Source organism: Toxotes jaculatrix, chromosome 16, assembly GCF_017976425.1.
Source record: "Toxotes jaculatrix isolate fToxJac2 chromosome 16, fToxJac2.pri, whole genome shotgun sequence".
Lineage (NCBI taxonomy): Eukaryota > Metazoa > Chordata > Actinopteri > Toxotidae > Toxotes > Toxotes jaculatrix.
Genome location: NC_054409.1, coordinates 8,352,749 through 8,375,784, shown reverse-complemented (window position 1 = coordinate 8,375,784; position 23,036 = coordinate 8,352,749). Strand labels below are relative to the sequence as shown.

Genomic DNA, 23,036 nt, shown 5'->3' with positions numbered 1-23,036 from the left:
CAATGGGTGCTTGCTGGATGAGCTCAGGTACAGACTGTGTTTGGGAGCTTTATTCTGAAATGCTTCTTGAGCGTAGTCAGGAACATTCACACAACTGTGTGTCACGTGTCTCTAACCAGCTCTGAATCTGTCTCAAGTTATCATACCATATCTCACATCACAACTGTATGTATGATCATCAATCATTCAAAGTGTTTTTTTTTTTTTTCCCATAAAAAGTGAGAGACTGTATGGGCTGCCGGACTCCAGTCCCTGCCTCTCGTACTTCAGCTCTCCTGACATTTCCTCCTCTTTGCTTCTGTCCCTTGGCAGTAGGAGGAGAACAGTGGAGAGATTAGATATCGACTTGTATGCATCGGTCCAAGTCCTTATACCTCCGTCTTCTTAAACAGGCAGAACTTAGTAATAGATTAGAGTTTGTAGATGAACTGAAGTTTCTTTCAAAATGAAGGGGAACGAACACATGGAGTGTGCCAAAGTCCATACAACACATTTATCTGCAGTTTGAGACCTTCACTGGAAATGATTAAACTTTAATTGGACCCCTGGGCTCCTTTACCTTTCTGTGTATCGCTCATAATTTTCTGTGCAGCTTTTAACAAGTCATTTCTTGATTCATTTTGCTATTTTAGGAGTCCACTGTAGCTTTCATTAAATCTGTTTTTCTCTTCCTGCTATCTCATCTTCCTCTTTAATTTCTCTTCTCTACCCTCTTTCCTCTCTGTCAGCCATTGTCTTTCCCTCCTCCTCACCTTCTACATCTCCCTCACACACTCTTTCCTTCCACAAAATGTATATTCTTTCCACTAATTATATTTCTTCACCTCACAGCTCCTAACATCCACTGCAGCCATTCACTATCAGTGTTTCTCGTCAGACACAGTAATTTTTAACTCAAAATTCACACATGCTAACCACGCTGCATTTTTCAGTTACGTCACACAAATCAAGACAAGGCTCACATATCACAGAACTGTTGTCAGTGCTTCAGAGAGACAGCTGATATCGATTGCTTTCTGCTGTAGTGAATCACAGCTGTGACGTTCAGGGTGTGATGCTTCACTGAAAAGGTCACCGCATTTCTGTGACAGAAACACCCCAGAAAGCGGATAATTGTAACTAAGTGTAGGCCCCCTGAAGTCACATCGTATTCCTTTAACATTTATGAATTACTCAGCGCTTATAATATGCAGAAATGAGTGAAGAGAACAAGCTACGCGTCTCAGCTTTAAACCTTTTAACAGTGAATAATGTCTTTAAACCAAGTAGATACAGAGCTGTTAAATCTGGTTATCGTCATACGATGAAACTGTAATACTTTTGAAATTATATATACTTAAATACTATACTTACATCAGTGCAGGAGTGCAGAAGACAGACTTTGAATACATTAACTGGGCATAATCTACCTTCAACAAAACATGACAAAGCAGTATCAGTTGATTTTGTTTAGGAAAAGTTTAGTTGATAAGGAAACAGCAAAAACCAGTGACTTAATATAAGCACAGGTGACTTTAAAATTTTAAATTGAAGCACATTAGACAACAGGCAGTTAAAATGAACTAATTAAACAGTTTAATCACTGACAAAAAAAGCAGACTGAGAAGCATAAGCAACATTTAGGCCTCAACTTTGGTCTTTTACGAAACCCAAGGAGTTGATTTAACCTGGAATATTCCTCACTCTATATGTATATTTAACCTAAATCTCAATATGAAAAATTTTAGGAGGCTTTTAAGGGAGAAAATTATCATGCTATGTTCCCTAAACATCAGAGACAACTGTTTATTGTTTGTATCGTAGTCTGTGTCGCTTTTGTGCATGTATTTGTACACACAAGAACATAAAACACACACAATATATAATTATATATTGATATATGTCTTTGGGAAACTTTGCACCACTGCTCCTCTTTCAAAACAAGCTGCTGTGCAGAGCAGGAAGAACATCTTAATGATGCAACTCTGACAGCAGTGACGTACAGCGAAGCAAGACACACTGAGTGAAATCTGAGTGTATAGCCTGACTGATTGATCCTGCCTGAGCATACTAACGACTCGCACGTCCAGACTGCATCAAATTATCCCTCCACCACATGCTGATGTGTTAAACTGCATCATATGGAGTAGCCCAAAGCTATGATCGGTGTGAAGAGTCAGGCCATGTGTATCAGACCAGTGGGAACTCTTTCTGCCGCTTGTCATCAGGTTTTAACAAAGGGTTCATGCTGAAATCCAGGTAGAAAGGTACATGGCCACATCTGACAATTATTTCATTTCACTGATCAGGTGATCATTAAGATTAACAATTCATTGTTTAGTCTATAAAAGAAATTCACTTTACACTGATATAACACAGGAAGACAGAAATACTAGGCATACTCCTTATGTCTAGTATACTGTACCGGTTGAAGTAATCTTTAATACTGATTGATTTATTTTCCTAGATATGAACTCAGTGGTCAGTGGTCTCCATGTTTGGTGCTCTGGATTTTTGCCCCTAGTGACCAAATATGTGAGTTCATCTTAATACAAGTCTGTGGAATCAGGCTACTTCCTGAATTGTTGCAGGTGCATTGTGTGTCTAGATACGCTGAGGAAAGCAAGTGTGCTGATATGCACTGGTGTATTTCTGTCAAAATTATTGACAAATTGTTTGTTGTAGATCAGAAAACCACAATAATTTCAGTAATAGAAAGCTTATTATACTCCATTGGCATATTTGAAGATAGTGTGCATGTGTGACAGGAACTTAAACTGTTCAGACTTTTTATACAGCCTGCAGATCATATATCGCTTCTCTTTACATTCTTCATAGAGACCTGACAGCCTGCTCTCCCAAAACTTTCCTGAAATGAGCACAAAGCCTCGGAGAAATAAATTTCCTTGCCAGAAAGTATTACAGTGAGGAGGCAGGTCTACAAACAGTGGTCTGACATGAAAGTAGAGCAGTGAGTGAGGAGGTTTTAGCCTTAAGCTCTGACAACTCAGGTTCAACTGCCATCGTGTTCGAACAAGTTCATGACTCTGTATGAAGTCTGACTGAATTTTCAGCTGGATTTTTATTTTTTTAAGAATAACAAAAGCCTTGGACTCAAAACTAAATTCTTAATGAGAGTTTTAGGAGTTTAAACCTCACCTAATAAGATCACAGACAAGTATGCTGATCACCTACTTTGACCAATAATCCTGTTAAATATTTGAAAGGATTTATTTCTTGGCTCACTGAAAGCTGTGGCAAAGAAAATCACAACATCATTTCAATTTCTGTGGGTTATTTTGCTATCACTAGAAATAAGATAAACCCTGCCGACAGAACATTTTGTGCATTTGGTGGAAAAACAACAATATACAGACAGAAAGAAAAATAAGGACACAGCATCAGTGTAACACAATATTTAGGGATAAAAATAATTAATGGTCAGGTTAGATCTGCTGTGTTAAACAGAATAAATTACACATGAGATCTGTAAGCTGCTTTCTGTCAGAGCCTCTGGATGATTCACTGACTCACAGTGTGTTTTACCTCTTCGTCCCAGTAAACCCAGCGGTAAACTTTCATTATCTGTTCACTATTCTGCTCTACTCCGCTTTACATAGTGGATTTAACAAAAGGCCAGTCTGTGCTACAAAGGCCCTTTACGACCTGTTGAACAGTGAGCTCAGTATTGCTGAGAGCTCAGTTCATTCGGTCTGTTCAGTCCGACAAACTACGGCACTGAGAACTTTTCAAGGTTTCTTCCTATGAGTGAGTCATAACACAGCGGAGTGGCAGCATCTTATTCTACAAATGTGGGTGAACTATAGCCAGTAGATTTGATCTCAATCAGTGAGAAATACGAGCTTTGAACGTGGCACTGTCAATTGAAATTTTTTTTTTTTTAATCAATTATATAATATATAATATATAACTGTGACTGTTTTTTAATGATATTTTGTGATACACAATATATATGTTTCTTCCTTTTTATATGGAAGTCTGGAGGCACATGTGAAATGCATTTCCAATGAAAACCAAGTGCTGGAACAAAGATGAGTCTTATATCCGGTGAAAAGGTCTGACAGGGTCCAGTGACTGAGAGTTTATTTTTATCAGTGAATTCTTGCACTGGACCAAAGTGTGCAGAGCCGTCTCTTGTCTATATTAGAATTTTTGGTCCTCTCACACCTCAGCATTATGTCATGACTGTGGCTTTCTTAGCAAAGGTATTTACTTGTTTTAAGAAAAATGTGCATGAAACTAAAATGAATTCCCCGGAGTAGAAAACATTTTGCAGTGGATGAGGTGGAAAAGAGAAAGCAGAGCACTTTAACTGTCAGGTCTGTGTTCTGACTGCAGTGAGAGGTACTCATACATATTTTAAATAAATATTTTCTCCAAGATAAACAGTAACACGTGTGTGACTGTTCAAAAATACACAAAGGAGAAAAATGGGATGGAGTAAGCATTTGTTCCATCTGTGTTATTGGATATTTCAGTGTGAGACGTGTTTATTGCTCTTCAGTTGGCAAACATGACCATCAGAGCAGTTACCCACAGTCACTTCCGGGGAAATGTGCAGTTTGCATTTATAAACGGCAGTTACTCAAAATCTTCAGAGCCTTTTCCATTTGTCCTCTGTGTCATTTGTACGACAGAGCAGTTGCTGTGACTTTGTAGTCTGCGCCAACAGATACGATACAATTACTAGAATTTGGCTCAGTGGGACAACTGATAATGTGGAGAGAGCTCTGCAGGAGCCACATCACAGAGAAACAGATGGGCTGTATTCTTGCTTGCACCCTTATCCTGACTCCTAATGGGAAGCAGCATCTGAGCAGGTCTGTGTGAATGTGTGGAAGTGGTAGAGGAAATATAGAGAAACAGAAGTGTAGAAAAAGACCAACCAAGACTTAAAATATTTTTCAGATACAACTTATTTGATTTGGTTTATACATTCTGTAGAAAACATACAGTAAAAAAAAAATCCTCTAATCCCAAACCCTTTAACACTGGCATTTTAAAAGAGGGCTTGCACTGTGTGTGTGTGTGTGTGTGTGTGTGTGTGTCTGTGTGTGTGTGTGTGTGTGTTTAAACACATCATGTGTGGTGCTTACTTTTAAACCCAGTGCTCAGCACAAAAGGGTGATTTTCTAAGTAAGCCCTAATTCATGATCATCAAGCAACAGTATGAAGAGTGTGACGTTGTAAATTGAGCTAAAGGTTTCAAAGGTTTCAAATTGGCACTACCATTCTTTTTTTTTTTAAATCTCACTTCTCTTTTTCAGTATTCTTCTTTCAGTATTTTTCTTTCAGTTTTTTGCGTCTTTCTAGTTCAGTATAGTCCTGATGAGATGACTAAAATGTCTGAAGACCACTGCCTCTCTCTAACCCTCTGAGCGTGTCGTAATAAAACTGTTAAGCCCCTTAAGGCAAATTTGTGATTTGTGATATTAAGCTATATAAACAAAATTTGACTTGACTTAATTTATCACGTTAAATATAAAATATAATTAATCGAAAAAAAGAAACTACACTGCTGGGTTAAATTTTTCAAATTGTGTTAAGTGTAAATAAAGCAGTTAATAACGAAACAACACCAGGGCAAAAACCCGTAAACATCAATAGTGAGAAGAAGAGCAAAAACACGTGTCATGGCATGGTTTTTTTGTGCAGCAGTTGTTATTTACTCCTCAATGGTCCCTGGGGGTTTAGGAAAATGAGGAAGCCCAGGTGCTTGTCAACAGCTCAGACTTTGATCAATGAGCCCGTGGGTAGCAATCACATTTTTCTGTTGTCTGTGTGGTCCGCAGTCGGTGCATTTTGCATTTGAATCTCATGTTTATTAAAGCAGGAAACAAGGAACTGCCTTCTCTCTTCTTCCAGCACAGCAGGGTTTCTCTATTGGTGTGGGCACAGTGTCACATATCTATAATAAGTAGAAATAAATGGCTTGCTTTGCCTTTAAAGTGCTTTCCAGCTGTGCAGTCAGAAATAGTGGAGCCCATTTCCACTTCACACAGCAGAAATATGGAAGCAGAGTTTCTACTGTACATGGACCTGTAGCCTGGTTGTACCTCAGAAGCACAAGGCCTTGATATTTTAGATGGGCTCTGTGGGAATCAGCAGGTTTTTATGGTGTGAAAATTAGTTTATGAATTGTTTATTTTACAAGGACAGACACAAACACAAGGACAGTAGAAGCAAATGCCTATTGTGTTGTGCTGTGCCAAATGTGTGCGTGTGTTAAATTATTTTTTGCTAATGTCAGCTAGCTGCTAATGCCTGCCCTTGGAGCAGGTGAGTGCACAAACACTTGAGCTGTGGTGCTCAGCAGTGTTTGTTGGTTTCTTTACCAGGGATCAAATTAGCACTGATTATTCTTTATCAACCTTCCACATTATTGCAATGTATATATGTATATATGTATATTTAAGAAGGACAGCTTATGTAGAATGGATGTTATTATGTATTTTTCTATGATAATTATCTAATGTTTATGTTGTGTTTAATATCCATAACTGTCTTTGTGTTTTCTTGCATATGCATGTGTATAATACAGTGTATAGTATGTGAACTGCATCTAGACAAAGGATCAAGTAAAAAAGTACATTGTGAAAGTGCACTAAGTGTATATTTTACAGTACCTGCATGGTGTCTGATTTGCTTTGTGTATCATTACATGATTTACGTATTACCTCACAGTGAAACACTTACAGCATACGACAACACAAAGTACACCCCTGCGCAATATCACTAAATAATTCAAAACAGTGTCATGTTACAATAATTGCATTATTTTAAGTTGAAGTGTTGTATCTTACATATTAATGAAAAACTAACAGGATGGGTGCACTACATTTGAAAATACGGAACCCAAAGTTAGAGCCACACAACGAATAACAGAGGGCACAGTGGCCGTCCTCGAAAAACGACACCAGACACAATTTGCTATTTACACAACCTAGCACTGAAAAATGACAGGGTAGTGCTTCTGCTTTGGCACAAGGATTATCTGTGGAAAGTGGTGTTTCAGTGTCTGATCAGACAGCACGGAGTCAGCCTACAGATGGTGTCCAAGAAGAAAATGCCAAAGAGAGAAACTTTGCCAGAGAACATGAAGAGAGGCCTGATGAATATTGGCAGCACATTCTGTGGTCAGAAGACACAACTAAACCAATAAGTTTGTTTGGATCCGATGAGGTCCAGCATGTTTGGTGTGGATCTGGCCAGGACTACGACAGTGACTGCACAGTGCCGACCGGGAAACGTGGAGGTGGGAGTGCGCTGATGTGGAGCTGCATGAGTGCGAAGGAGGAGTGGGGAGACGACATTTATAGATAAATGGACTGCATTTATAAAGTGCTTTTCTAGTCTTATCGACCACTTAAATCACTTTACACTACATGCCACATTCACCCATTCACACGCACATACATCATACATCATATATCCCATTCACACACTGATGGCACAAGGGCAGTTTGGTTCAGTTCAGTATCTTGCCCAAGGATACTATAACATATGAAATAAATAAATACAACTATTTTTTCGCCGGGTAATAATAATTGCTCAAAGCCTTGTTAAAAACAAACACACACTCACACTCACACACACACACACACCTCTCCCATTGTCTATGCTGTTCTCCATCCCTCCCCCCTCTCCTCTACTACAACTGTAAATTGTCACAAACAACAACTCCTACAACTTTTCTTTGTCCCCCCACACAAAGGCAGATTTATGGAGGGACTAAAATAGTCTACAGTAGTATTTAGTTTATTTCACAGACTATTTACTTCCACCAAACATTACTTGGCCATACTATAATGAACAGTGCTGCTTACAGAGTAAAGCACATACAGTATTATCATTATAGATACTGTAGGTCTGTCTGTAAAATCACATTTCCCTATTCTGTCACAATTAATGTCAAAACAGCATCACTTACTCGTCCGCGTAAGGATCTGTCCCTTCGCCAAAATTAGAAGCATTGTCATTGTTCTCCTTAACATCGTCTCCTCGAAAAATCAGCTCCAAAGTCCCAGCTGTACTAAATACCTTTTTTCTGTCACTACAATAAACTTAGACCCACTTCGCTTTGCCTTGAGCTCAGAATAATCCAGTGTGCCTCTCATTTGGGTATTCAAGCAACTCACAGCCAAGCCTCTGAACCAGAATCTCCGACTGGCTGTGACGGTACCTGGAGTCAGCAAAGAGGGTGGATGTGAACTGATCGATATGTAAACAGATGGAATAAGCGATGCTTTAGGCAAAAGGGGAAACTATCCAAATCTTTTCTAAATTTACTTATTAGTTTATTGATGGAAGTAAATGGCTCGCATGATGGACAAACAGGGGCTTGCCAGACAGGAGAAATATGGCATGTCTGTACCTCAAACCACTGAGGATTAATGATGCTCTAAAAACAACATGAAAGTTCGTATCATATATAATTCCATGGGTTTCAGAGGGTGTTGTTTCTGCCTGTGCTTGTTAAATCCTGTTTTGATGTTTCCCTCAACAGCAGCAGCACCAAGTTAAGAAAAGTTCCCCTCAAGGGGCAATAAATCTCTTTTCCTCTTCTACTTTGGCTACATTACATTACTCTCACTTCTCCTTATCAGCAGCTATTTCACATAATTTCTAACAAATCCCATTTAAAGTTTTTTTCCCCTTTCTGCTCTTTTATTGTAAAAACAAATTATGTACAGTACCATAGGTAATTCCTTTATCAGCTACACTGTTACTGAAAATTGCCATTATACTCTTGCACTGTGCTTTATCATCCTCCTGCAATCACAGCAAATAACACAGAAGAGAGATGCTGAATCCGTACAGGTATTGCTATGTTTGAAAACAATAATTAACACTACATGCCATGTGGTAACCTCTACAAGTCCTCCAATCTAAATGACACACACAGGTCATTTGTCCCTAACCCTTTGATATGACAGAGCATCTCTTGAAATTACATTTCTACTGGCAGCAGGAGATATGCCATACATAAACAGTGAAAAATCACAGAGGTTAGAGAATGATCTTTGTTAGAATAATAAATATGTGGTTAAGGTCAAAGAATGATCATTGGCTTGTTTTGTATTGAAATGGGCATCAAATCTCCCTCTCCAGTGTTAAAGTCTATTGTATTATTGACCCATCCTTCCATCCTGACCTCCTAATGCTCCTACTCTTACTCCTAATATGACCACAAGAGAGCTTTGTCACTTGTTTGGAAGCATTTGCTAAAAAGACAGGCAGTAAAACATAACTGTGGGTGATAATAACCTCCTTGCACCAACAACCTATGGGATCTTTTTTTTTTTTTTTTTTATGGTTGGACAGTTTCGACACAGATACAGATTGATCACAGAGTAATGTGGTGGTATGGAACTGCCAGAAATTACAGTTTACACTATGGGATTGAACTGGAGCTAAAGAGAATGCCACAAATATTCATGTATGTTTCACTCATGAAACAGTACATACAGAAAAGAATAAGCAGTGTTTTCTGAAAAGCTGCCTCCCTTGTTCTCTGCATTTAAAACTTGAAAGTCAGTTGCACACCACAGTGATTTAACCACAGTTTGTACATCACCTTTAACTTTGTAAACTCAGGTGTGTCTGCAGAAAACAACAACTGAGGTAAATGTGATGAGATGGTGGTGTTTTGACTTACATTAAGTAAAACTGAAATGCATAACACAGCACAGGTTGTTTTATTTTAACTGCTGACTCTATAATAACATGACTCCTGAATTCTATTTATGCTTTACGCTTTATGTCATTCAGTAGGGCTCATCTTTTCTCACACTAATTTACTGTACATAACAGGTGATGCTAAGTCATTTAAGTTTTGTAGTTTTTCAGTCTGTTTCTAGGACAGATAGTCCTTGATAGGAAAGAGTCGACATGGGAGCAGAAGGTGGGAAAAGATATCACATATTAGAGTTATATTTAATGGCGTCTAGTTGTTCAACATCTTGGTATTTTTCTTTGAATCCCTGTGGACTGGATTACAGACTACCTTGGATGGGAGCTCAGAAATGCAGCTCAGTACATTTCCCCACTGAAAAAAGAATGTGGATACCTCAGTCACAGATTCACCAGAAATGATCTGGGAATGCGTCATGTCCCCAGACACTCAACACCATTTAAAAAGAAATGCTCTTTTAAAGATTACCTTTACGGCAGATGTGCTTTATTAAACCGCCCACAGTGAGGAGAGGCAGCCAGACTGGGTGAGAGGAAATTTTACAAAGCAACAAAAGGATCCAGGTCAATTTTAAACCTATTATAGCAGAGCAACCAGGACAGCCCAGAAGTCACTATTTTGGATTTTATTTCATACTCTTTTATCTTTTTCTATGAACTGGAGGTAAAAATCAATCTAGCAAAAATTTCATTTCAGTGGCTTAACATGCTTGCTGTGTTTGGAAATGCTTTTTGACTTGAGTAAAAGAAAAGTGGATAGATCTCTTTAACATCAAAGGCTGGTCAGCATAAAATATGATCAAAGATGGTTCTTTAGTCTCTGACATCTTTTTATTAGTTGACAGAATCCAAACTTTTTGAATCACTGAGTAGTACTGATCCATGTCTTAATTTAGTTTTTTTTTTTAACTACTGCAACATTAAATACTTATAAGTAAAGTTTTCTCAACAATGGTTTGGAGAAGGTGTGTTGTATTAATGTCAGTGAAGTACTTGAGGTACTGAATTTATCAGGGTTCACCATGTGGAGAGAAGAAAGAATTTAATAAAAAAAAAAAGATGGGAACTGAATTCAATTCCTGAGGAACTCCAAGAATTACATCTTCTCAAAGTGAATTTTTAACTTAATTTTTAACTTGACTAGTGTTTTTTTTTTGTTTTGTTTTGTTTTTTAAACAAAAGACATGAACTTTTGGTGTCACTTTTGGTGTCACTTCATTAATGTGTCATTGGATATGTTGTGATCTTCAGGACTTTAGTGTTGCTAAAACAAAATCTTAAAAGCTTTTTTTTTCTGGTAAGAGAGGAACACACACACACACCCAAACCTTGTGGCTCGCCAAGTGTTTTCTTTGTCCTGATTTGTTTTGTGCTCTTTCAGCAGGATTGCTTTATCATCAGAGAGGATGGAAAAATCACCTCTGTGCAAATTGAAAATACTTGGCCTTAATCCATCTACGTGTTTGGTACTCTCTTTATTCAGTTAGACATGGTCCATGTGTACACACAGTTTATGTGTGTGTGTTTGGATTTGAGTGAAAGTGAAACAAAGGAAAGAATGTTTATTCTAACTTGCAGACTTCAGCTATATCTCCTTAATTATGAGTTTACCTTGATGAACCAACAATAGGAGAAGGAAGGAGTCAAATACAAATTTTAATTGTGCCCACTTGCGTCACTGATTATCTTCATGTGTTGGCATCACAGTAGGTTTGACCTTTCTCCCTCAGCTTTAATTAAATTAAACCGAACCAGGCAGATGTCAACAAAAGGGCACTGGGCAGGACTGACCTTTCTCCTCTTTTAGATTGCAGTGAACGAGCCAAAGTGCAATATAGGGGCTTTTAGTGATTAGACAAATTGTGCTCTGGACTCATCCAAACTTACACATATATATTCAAATGCACACATTTGCATGTCAATCTTAAGTTCATCAATTTCTGCAGTTTTTTCACAAGGCATAGGTTTTCACAAGGCTTCCCATTGAAAGAGGGTGCGACAGGGGAGTAAAGCAATGTGGTAACGTTTACACAGCCAAGCTTTCATTTTCTCTGAGACTGAAGGGCGAGGCAGTGACATCTTGGTGGTGTGATGATTATAGAAGCCTGGGAGTGATATAAGCCATCCATCATAGTCATACTACCCAGATGAAAACCAGCATATAGACACAGACAGGGAAAGGCAGTGGGCTGGAAGGTCAGGAGCTGAAGTGTTCGCACTAGTGTTGTAGACAGTTATGAGGAAGCATCTTCTCCTGCTGAGCACTGGCAATCAGAGAAGTCTTCAGCTCGTATGAGTCTGTGCCCCGAGGCTTTGTTTGCGACACTATTTAGGATGCACAATGGATCCCTCTGAATTATCACCCAAAGAGGGCTTAAATTTAGAGTCAGCTTCTTGGATCTTTTTGTTTTTGGAAAAAAAGTTTACTTACAATAGGAGCAACGTGGTTTATATTATCAGGTGGTCATTTAGATCACATTTATGATGAGTCAAGGCTCGGCTTGATCCTGTTCTCAACAGCCTTGTAATGAATGAATCTGTGTATATGAAAATAAAGATTCAGTCCAAGTAAAATGTTTAAAATAGAAACCAGAGGTTTACAGAGCCAAACAAATTCCTCCATGTTGCCAGTGCACTCAGTTATTACCACTGAATCAATCATATTCCATTCCAAGACCACTTTAATACATAATAATGAAGCAAAGCTAAGCAGAAGCCAGAACACCTGTCTATTGCATATGGTATAGCACAACTGTTGAATCACCATATGTCTGAAGGTAAAAACTTTAAAAATGTCAATGCCCCGCCATCGAAATGTTTCTCTAAGGTCAAAAACAAGTTTTGCAGCAGCTTATATTCTGTAGCACATACAGGTCCATGATAACAAGGTCTGCAGAATCTGACAAAGCCAGTCCTCCCACACATCAAGTCCAGTAAGTGTCGTGATACTACAAACAAAATACAAAACTAGACAAGGGACAATGTATTCATATTAAGCAGAAGCTCAACCACAGGTGTTGTTTCCATAGATGAGTTTTTAGTAAATGATTTATGAAACTATTCACACTCTGAACTCTAGCCCAACACCAAAAGATACTGAAAACAAAATTATACAAAAAGGCAGAAGAGAAGTAAATCAAATTTACTTTGCAAGAGTAAGGCAGACAAACAGTGTCTGGTACAGGTGGAGGTTCAACCAGGCTGTGACACTGACATTGAGGACGGTGTAAAAGACTGCTTTCATAGATATAACCTCGCACAGATCCTTCTGTACAGGAACATCCTGTTACACACTATCTGATGTCCTTTTATTATAAAATGTGTCTAATCTGAGAGAAGTGCAGCTTGCTTCCCTGCTGAGAGGTGAACCCTGATCTCTGGAGACGAGTGAGACTCATCATCTACAGAGTTGCCATTTGCCAGAGCAAATAAAGAATCTCTGACAACAATGTTTGAATAAATCAACATTAACATCACCTTAATGTTTACACATTTTCTATAAATGTAGCTTTGATTTCATAATATGACAGGTTGAAACTAGTTACTTCTGCTCTCCAGATTCCCCATTAACTATCTCAGTAACAAGGCAAACTGACTTAAATTTCATAGTATTCCTTTCCATCTTTTTCCTTTCTATCAAATCAAAAGAAGTCACAGAGATGTCATGTGTTCATCTTCAGACGTATAAATTACTTCTTCTTAACCCTAATTATTTATCATTTATAACCACACTTGCACCCAACAAAGATAAAATGATAAGGCCAGTGTGAATCGGTAGGTCACTAGGCAGCCAACAATAACCTCGGAGAGGCTACAAACATTGTAATTTGTGTTTAAATTACAAATACAACCTCCTATGGCAGCCAGAGTGCATCACTTCTGTCTTTCATCTATGTAGAAATTCGAGAAGTGCACTTTATTCATTTAGGTTTTGAGGCCTGAGGCCTGACGTCCGCTTAAACACTATTAACGGTCTTTAGCTTCAATCATTTTTTAGGTTTTAAGTTGTGTGTAAGAAAAAAAAACTCATTGTCATATCAACTTCTGAGAAGAACTTGTGCACTTAGACATCATCTTGCAACACTGACTTATGTCCAGATCAGCTTTACATTGTTTGTGTTTGCTAAAAATATTGATAAAAAATATAAAAGTAATAAATTATATGATTCATGTCACGTCTCCAAAACAAACATGCTGTACGAGCAGCACATGGATGCAGCCTCTGGTGAAAGGGATGAGTTCGCTGTGAGGAGGAGGTTTATGTCCTTTTTGAAAAATGCAAAGTTCGGTGTAGAAAAGTTATTGTTCGTTGATGTTACAGACTGCAAATGTGTTTCATACTTGCTGTGAAATGCCTTTCACAAATGCCAGGTTTAATTACAGCAGGAATTTAGTGACACATTTTCATCAGACCTACGGTCGCCAGACAGATTTTATTTTTGTTGTGGTTGCTTAGATTTACATACACTGAATATAAATTCCTGCATGTTTTCTAAATATCTTGAAGGACATTGTTTACAGGACTCATACTTTAATGAGCTCGCCTTGGGCACTAACAATCCCAGAAACACCAGTGACTGCGCTGCTGATGCCAACAGTGAGGGCTATATAGAATAATAAGCTCCTTGGAGATATGATATTTTCTACAGATATGTTCTTGACCCATTTTAATGGCTATCTCGGCTCAGAACTTTAAATATTAATTTCTGAGTATTATTTTACAGCATTAGCGTGTCTCACCTATCTACCCAAGAAAGCATGTCCACACACTAAGCAAACTGTGTCTGTGTCTGAATGTGGGAGGCTGTCGATCGGTGTGCAGCTTCTCCTCAGTTTACTCTTTCTTGGAACTCCCCCTAATTCTGTCGAGACAGCGCCTCGCATTTGGCCCCCGCAGGTAAAGCTTGGTGTCCACTGGAGCATCCAAATCAACAAAAGTCTCGCTGCAACACATCGCACCAGACAGGATGATGTGCTTTATTTAGATCTTTGTTTCTTTCACTGCACACGGGACTCAGTGTGCTCACTCGCAATAAATGGTCTACTGCGTTGTACTTATTCCAATATTTCTAAATGATGAAATTCCACTCCCAATACTCATCTACCAGGCACCAAACCAGAAAAAAAGAGGGGTTGGGGGGAATAGGGTGGGGGTGTTCATGTTTCCAAAACATATTCCTTAAAATGGACATCACAGCACAGCTCAAGATGCAGTACTAACTCCTTGATAAATATGAAATAAAGAGGAGAAACAGAAAAAGGTAGGAAAAAAGCCTGTGTCATATCATGGTATTTTAAAACCTTTCCTGCCTCCTGTCTTTCCTTTCCGCTCCTTTTAATAATAAGACACCTTTCTAGGCACTAATGACACTCCACATCAAGATGCTATGCTGAGCGTGTGCGTCGGTGTGGGCCCTCTAATAGATGTCTGCATAATTGGCTGGTTGATGGGCTGATCACTAACAGGCATGAGATGAAGGGCTTAAAGGGAGGATACGTCCATCCTCACTCTCCCCCAGTCGCCATGTCACCATGACGAACACGTCTGTAAGCAAACCAACCAAAGCTATTCATGGATGGATTCTTTACCACCTAATATTCAGAGATCAGTGTGTACCCAGTTTAAATCTGTGCATCAGTCTGAAATATGAAACTGAAAATGGCATCTATTGCCTTTTCTTCTGTCCTTATCATAATAACAATGATAGCAAAAGATTTTAGATTTTATTATAAAGCCTAATAGCATCCAATTTCTTAAAAACACAAGTTTTGAAAATCAATCATTCATTAATTTATTCTTCTTAGAATATACAAATAGTAAAACTATTTAGAGCTTTAAGTGTGTAAGTTTTTGCTGTTTTACCAGAACACTACTCACTTTTCAGGACTCAAACACAACATTTTAAACTAGCATAGTCGCAGCATATGTTCTCCCTAATTTGTTCAAACACCTCAGAGCTATTATTTTTGACAGCCCATATGGTGAAGATGAACAGGAGTAGCAATTTGACGAAGAGAAGCCTCGAGTAGAAGGAAATTTGAGAGTGTAAGGCAAAGAAAGTGGCATGTTCCAGAAAGTCGCTCAGAATTGTCAGGTCATTGTCATCTTAAAGGAAATGTCCCCACTGGCCAGAGATGTCTCACTTCTAGACAGAGTGAACAGTAGATATGCGGAGTAAATGTGATCCAGGAATACGAGATGTCCCACTGGTTATAATCGTATTCTGTCTAATCACTGACAGCCTCAGTGCTGATAAACCCTGATCCTGGATGGCTCCTTGGCACTTTTAATACATTGCATTAAATATCCACCAGCTGTTCTGTACCTGACCCTATGCTCTGACTTCTTTGTAAGTGCAACACGTGAACAGAATAACTTCCCTCTCAGGAATCAATACATTTGTAAAGTTTGTAGAAAACTGCTGTACCTACAAAGTGTTATGTACTGAAAATAATAATTCCGTGTAAATGTTGAATTCAAGTTCCCATCTTATTGCTAATAACTTGCTAATGATGTGTTCAAATTAGCACCAGCGGTTGTTACTGACTCAGAAGCATTTTACTGGGTTGTTGCTTGGACTCTACCAGACGTTTTCTAGGGTATTAGGAACTGGTGGTCAAAGGGATTTAGATCCAGTTGAAGCAGCTCCATAGTACAAAGTCCATGTGATGTCCAATTGAGCCGATGTGCGAATAGAGCACGCTGCACGCTCTACCTAGGTGCAACCCCTCACTTGGGGTGGACAATGGGGTGGAAACAAGCTCATGACTCCTTGTGGTGACACTTATCAAATGCATGAGGGTAAAATTGCAGTGAGGAAGAAGAAACTGACAGGGGGAAAATGGACTACATATTCGATACATTAGATGTTGAAACCAGTATAATGTAATACCCTACAGCTGCTGAGAGAATAATGGTACACAGTTACTTCTCATGCAAAGCGTCGCCTGCCAGCAAAAAACAAAAAGAAAAAAAACTAAACCACACGGGGGGAAGCATTTAACTGCGGTTAGAAAGTGGCTGACATTTTGCATGGTTCTGAAAATTTTGCAACATTTATAACACGACATGAAGCCTAAAATAATTTAATGAGACTCATATCCTGATATACCATACATGTATTAGGCGCCAACACTGTGTGAGAAGTGTGCTGAAAAGCCTCAGAAAAGGAAGAACAAGAAGCTGAGTATGAGAGAGAGGGAGTTACCATGAGCTTTCCCCAGCAAGCTCCCAACAATGAACAACTCTTATCTAAACAGCTGCAGATTTTATAGGTTAAATCAAAGTGAGACAGTGTGTGAAAGATAGACAGAAGTGATACCTTGAGTCCTCCACACTCTGCTGCTGATCCCTGGTCCACTCCGGTAATGTAAATACCCAAAGCATATTCTGCTCCGCCCCGGATCATCAGACCAAGAGAGCGGCCGTCATCCAAAACCAAGTTGACCTGTTAAAGACAGAGGGAGACGTGGGGTTAAATATCTGAAATAGTATCTGAACCAGACACACTTTGAATATCAACATTGTCCATGGTGTCGAGCTGTTCACAGTGAAATGGAGATGTGAAACAACACGCATGGAGAAAATGACCAACCTGTTCCAAGCCGGGATTTGTCGGCAGAAAAATAAGGAGCTACTTAGATGTGGAGACTCTGAGCCAATAATGAAGAGGCTTAATCCATTGTGATCGGAGGAATGACTGATTTGGTCAATCAGTTTGTTTAAAAAGGCTCATCTTCAACGTGAAAAGTTAAATATTAAATCCCTTTAAGTTTACATTTGTGTTTTTGCTGAAATCATCAATGCAACTTAATTAACAGAAGCATAAATGGGTACATTTTCTCAAAATACTACAACGATAAAACATTCAAAAGAAAGCTAGAGTTTCAGAGTAAACACTGCAGTATTTAACTGGTGTGAAAGAGGTTATATGTTTAAGAGTTTGTCACCTCAACAAGGACTCAGTAATGAGGAAGCAGTCGTTTATTGATAGTCTATCAAATAGATTAAGGTGGTTTAGACAAAAATTTTACAAAGTAAAATATGATGCATTTCACAGTGGAGTGGGCCTGATGCATCCACCTGAGAATCACTCCAACAAGGAACTAGAACAGCACTTGACACACAAAAGAGAAGATGACCTAGACTAAAAGCATCAAAGAAGAATTCTTCTCAGGCTTCTAGGGTCCTCTAGACGCATTACTGCTCAACATACACTGAGCATGCAAGTTATCTCTCTCTAAAAATGTTAATTATAGCAGGAGTGTTTGCTATAACAGCTACTGTAATCCAGCCTCAAATATAACCAAAGGGTACCATCATTTTTGGCAGGAACTGCGTCTTTGTGTTACGTGGATTTATAGATTTTTTTGAATTGTGTGATTTGCTGTGATCATGACAGTTTTGCCAGAGGTAAATTCTTCAGATAGTATAAGACATCTGCTCCACATATACACAGTGGAGCAGCTATAGATATTAACCTCCCTCCCATGCCTTGATCTATGAAAGCCTTTAAAAGACTTGGTCCTATTTGTGGTCTGTTCTGGAGGCTATAGAGTTGGATGATGGGTTCATTTGTCTGATAAAACTGCTTATTTTAACCCTCTGGCAGTGACTCTGGCTGGTATAATCTACTCGTCTTTGTTTGGTGCCTCTGGGTCATATCATCAACAGTGTCCCTTAACTCTGCAGCTATTTGCTTTGGCCCTGGAGCCGTTAGCTCCCTCATCTCAGTAATCTATTAGCATCATAGCCATCTTTGTTCATGGCACACGAGAGTACATGCTCATGATCCCCAAATCTTTGCTTAACAGCGATTTACTTTACATCTTTTTGAAATGGCTCGATTATATTTTAAGATTTTACCTGTTTTGTAACCCTTCATCTTAGAGAGCTAACAACTAGATCTCAAACTTTACAGCCTCAAGCAAAAATGAATGTATTACCCAGACTTCATTTTAAAAACCTCTGCCTCTATCTTTCACTAATGGCTCCTTGGATGAACTGAACATTTCCAAAATATGGACCTCTGGAAAGAGATCACAATAAAGTTTACATTGTCCACTTGGAGAGGTTCAGCAGTGTGCCAGAATTTAAATTGTCCTTTTCCTCCATCGCAGTGAGGCTGCTTCATTTCTTGGTGTGATCCTAATGCAGCTGTCTCTTCTCCAGATTGAAAAGGGGAATCAGTTGCACCCTGGCAAACCACAAGATGACACATATGCAAATATCTCTATTAATCAGTGTCTGTTTCGTCCATCGTATTTTCCTGCTGCTGTAGGTTTGGCACCTGGCACAGAAATCTTACTTTCATTCAGTGCATATGGTGCTGCAGTCTTTTTTTTTTTTAATAACTGTCTGCTTATTGGAGGAGAGCCAGCCAACTTTGCTCGGTGGGAATATGGAGGCATTCTTGTTCTCTTTGACATTTATGCAGGACATGGAGAAAAGTTTTAATTACCAGACTCATCCCTCTTTTATTGGCAGCACAAAGCAGCTCTTAAGGCTCATTGTGTTCCCTGGCATCAGCTGTTATCATGCAATCAATTCAATATGATCTCTCTCTCTCTCTCTCTCTGTCTAAGAGGAGTCCAAGTGATCCAGTGTTTCTCTGTTTTGTAAGCAATGTAATCTGAGGCACAACTTGTAGAGCCTTTGTTTGGGATACACAAGTGCATTTAATCACAGACGGCATTCTTGAATTATACTGTGTTATAATGAGTGAAATTAGCACTGTGTGTGTATGAGAAGCTAAATTGAGTCACTTCCCCTTGGTGATGTCATGATTGCCGAGCACACCTGTACCCATAATGCTGAAGAGGCAACTGTGGTAGCTTTGGACAGCGTTTCTAGGACTCAAAACACCAAAGGCATAAATTTAGTGTCAGCTTGTTACTAACTGACATGACAGGACTTTGAGTACAATTGTTAGAGATGTGAAGTTCCTCATGGGACGGGGTTCTACAAATTCACAACCTAATTTGTGCCAAGCACACCGCAGATTCTCCACAGGCTGCTCTGTGATTTACAGAGCAGTCTGACAAATGCCAGCCTGCATCACCTGCAGTATAGTAAAGTAATGGCAGCAGCAGTTTTGACCTTCAGGTGCTGTGTATCAAAGAGTTGTAGTTTGTTTAATGCGGAGCGCAGCTTTTTAACTGCCCCTAAACTACAGAGCTGATGGCAAATCCTTTAGAAAGTGGACTGAAAATGGAGACAAAGAGTCTACAGCCACATCAGCATCTCTGCGAGGCACAGTGGTGACACTGACAATGCTAACACGCTGATCTTTATCAGGTATAATGTTTACCATTGTCACCATCTTGGTTTAGTGTGCTCACATTGCCAACATCTGCTAGTGCAGCTGAGGCTCATGGGAATGCCATGCATTTTGCAGGTATTTGCAAATGACACACATTTTCCCCCTGGGTCAGTAGTGACCTCCTGAAAATTTCAGGTAGTTCTCCACCTCAAACCCATCACACGCAGACACACATCAGAAAAAACTGGCTTTACCTGTTTTTTTTTATTCGACATGACATATTTATTAAAAGTAACTAAATATCAGAAATGGATAATAATTTCTTTTTGAACAGGAGTGAAGAAGCCACAAAAGCCAATCTGTCTGCAGGATTAATATTTTCAAAACATTATCTGCATGGCATTAACCACAGCCTGTATTAATGTAGCTGAAGCAGTTAAGATTAATGTGTGGCTCTCAGCTGCTGAAAAATTGAAAGTTCTGGAGTAATAAATCTTTTAAAGAGCTCTGACAGCTCCTTCCCTGCAGGTCATGAGGTGGTGAGAAGGTGGAGTTTTGTGGGAATGAAGGTCCAAATACTTTTATTGTTTAAGTTTTTGATATGTTTTCAGAGCCTATCATATTTTGTCTGTTATAATTCACTTTTCCTCTTCCTGGTCAAAGTCCACTAAAACTCAGGGTTGCTGATATAACTGAAGCATGATTCTGCAAATGCAAGACATATTTGTCATCTCACTTATACAGAAAAAGGTTTAAGTGGATAGTTTGTGGGAATTTTCATGTTTACAAATCAACCTCAGTGGTTTTCCAAAATTAAAATGGCCATGTCAGATAACAATGATGTGGGATGGATTTGTTTATATAGCAAACCATCACCAAGTCACACACAAAAACATGCTCCTGCAGGTACAGTGCGAATACCAACATGCTTCAGTCAAGTCAAGTGGAGCTAAGAGTCACAGAGTCACAGTGCAGCAAACAGGACCTGTTGATCTTCGTCAGCAGAAGGAAAAACATTCTCCTTAACTAGGCTGAATGTGAACAATAATCCTTGTCTCAGTCTTAAGGTCAGTTCACAGCATGACGTCTGTTACAGAGGCAAACTTTGTGTTAGCGCCCATATTTCTTTTTGTTATATTTGTTACAGTATTTATGATTTATTGATGAATAAACCCAGTTTTCTTCCTTTAGCTCTTCTTAATTTAGTTTACCTTTTAACACTTTTTTTTTAAATTTTATATTTTTTAGTATTAACTTTTTGAGATTTAAAGAAATGCAAGAATCTATCTATGCAAGTAATTTGTTGGTAGTAAAAGAAAATGTTAAAAGTGCCTCACAGATGTAAGGGAGTGTTAAGGTTTTGAATGAATTAATGTCATGGCCGCCTAGAAAAGATTTCAAATTATGACTCATCATACACAATTCTGGGCACATTCAAATTTGAATATTTCACTTCTCCCCTGATAATATCATTCCTTTGAAGGTAGAACTAAGATTTGGACATTGGAAACGCTGATCTCAATATTCCAGCACTCCAGTATTTTGCTTCCCATGTGAAAGTCTCACCTTCTTCTCGTCTCCCTCCTGCAGCAGCTGCATGTTGCTGCGTCGCTGGCTGTCGCTTCTTCTCAGGGTGGCGCTGCGATGCTCGGGCAGGTCAGGAGGAGGAGACACGCCCCGACCCTGAGGGTCAACCCAGGTATAAACATGGTTGGTGACGTAGCCACCAGGAATTCGGCCAACTGAACGCACAGAGAGGCAAAGCTTTTTACTGCCCTTCAGCACCTAAGGAGAGGAGAGAGGAGACAGGAGAGAGGAGAGAGGAGAGGGAATTCAGGACACATTATAAACAAAACTCAAAAATTTGTATTTCCCAGAACAACATACATGAGCTCAGGTTTGAAGAGTACACTCCAATCAATTTAATTTGACTTTATAAGACCATAACATTCTCCCACATACATACTTGCATGGGCACAAACACAGAGGTTATAGCAGTGAATATTAAAGAGACACAACACTAAAACAGGCCGAAAAGAACATTTGACCGAAAATTCAAGATTATAGAGAAGCCACCAATTTCTGCAGTGCTTCTCCACCACCCCAAAAAAAAAAAAAAAAAAAACCCAAATGGCCAAACACTCACACACAGACACACAACAGCAAACACATTTCTAACACGTAGCTGCTGAAAATTGCTGTTGGCTGTGCCTCATTGCCTCCTGATCGCTTTGCTGTATGTGCAATCCCTCTGCAGATCAATGTATTCCCGTGTGCCCGGTGGTCTGGAGAAATCAGACTGAATGGGGTTGAAACTCTTACTGATCAAACAGCCTCAGACAGGACCTCTGCTTTCATTTCAGACTACAAATGATCACAAATGTTGCTGATTCAAAATTGACTATAATACCTGACGCAGGTAGACAATAATAAACATACAGTATAAACAGTGTTGTCGTGCCATGGGCGGGGCTGTGGGTTCTTTAATTTTGTGGCTTGCTGCACTAAACTGTGTAACCAGATTAATACATTACTGCTCTAGCTCTGTAACTTAAATAACGATTGATGCCTCCACTTAGTGGAATATGTTGCTCATAGATTTTATAACTTTAGAGTTCTACAGCCCACACAATGCTTTCAATGCAAAATCATGAATTTAGTGGAATGAAACAATATTTAATCAGTCTTTCCCAAATAAAAGTTTTGACAATGTCCACACTACTTGGTGTCCTTTACATCGTCCACAGACACTGCTTTGATCAGGCTGACAGCTCAGTACCATCCAGTACAAATAAACAAATGTCAAGCCAGGAAGTCTGACACTCTTTAGTTTAAGAGATTTGAAAAGAATGGGATGGTCTCAGAGTGTAAAGGTTTCATGCATTATTTTACTGTAATGGTATTGTATTGTATTGTATTGTATTGTATTGTATTGTATTATATTGTATTAAGGACGACAGGGATATAAGATCATTTTTCAATGTCAGGATCATAGTTGCAACTCAGTGAGTAGGTCAGATGTCCTTTTACCCAGTAACTTCCTATGGCTCCTTACTGGGGGATCTTCAACTGCTCACGTCA

At 39.0% G+C, this 23,036-nt stretch overlaps 1 protein-coding gene across 1 annotated transcript in view; it reads right to left on the bottom strand.

Moving 5' to 3' along the window:
• The window catches only part of whrna (whirlin a), a 120,178-nt gene that overhangs the window by 39,702 nt on the left and 57,440 nt on the right, over nt 1-23,036 (bottom strand). The window contains exons 2-3 of the mRNA XM_041058987.1: nt 21,522-21,740; nt 17,016-17,141 (exon numbers count right to left, since the gene is read on the bottom strand). Coding sequence (XP_040914921.1) covers nt 17,016-17,141; nt 21,522-21,740 — 345 coding nt within the window. The remainder of the gene's footprint in view (nt 1-17,015; nt 17,142-21,521; nt 21,741-23,036) is intronic.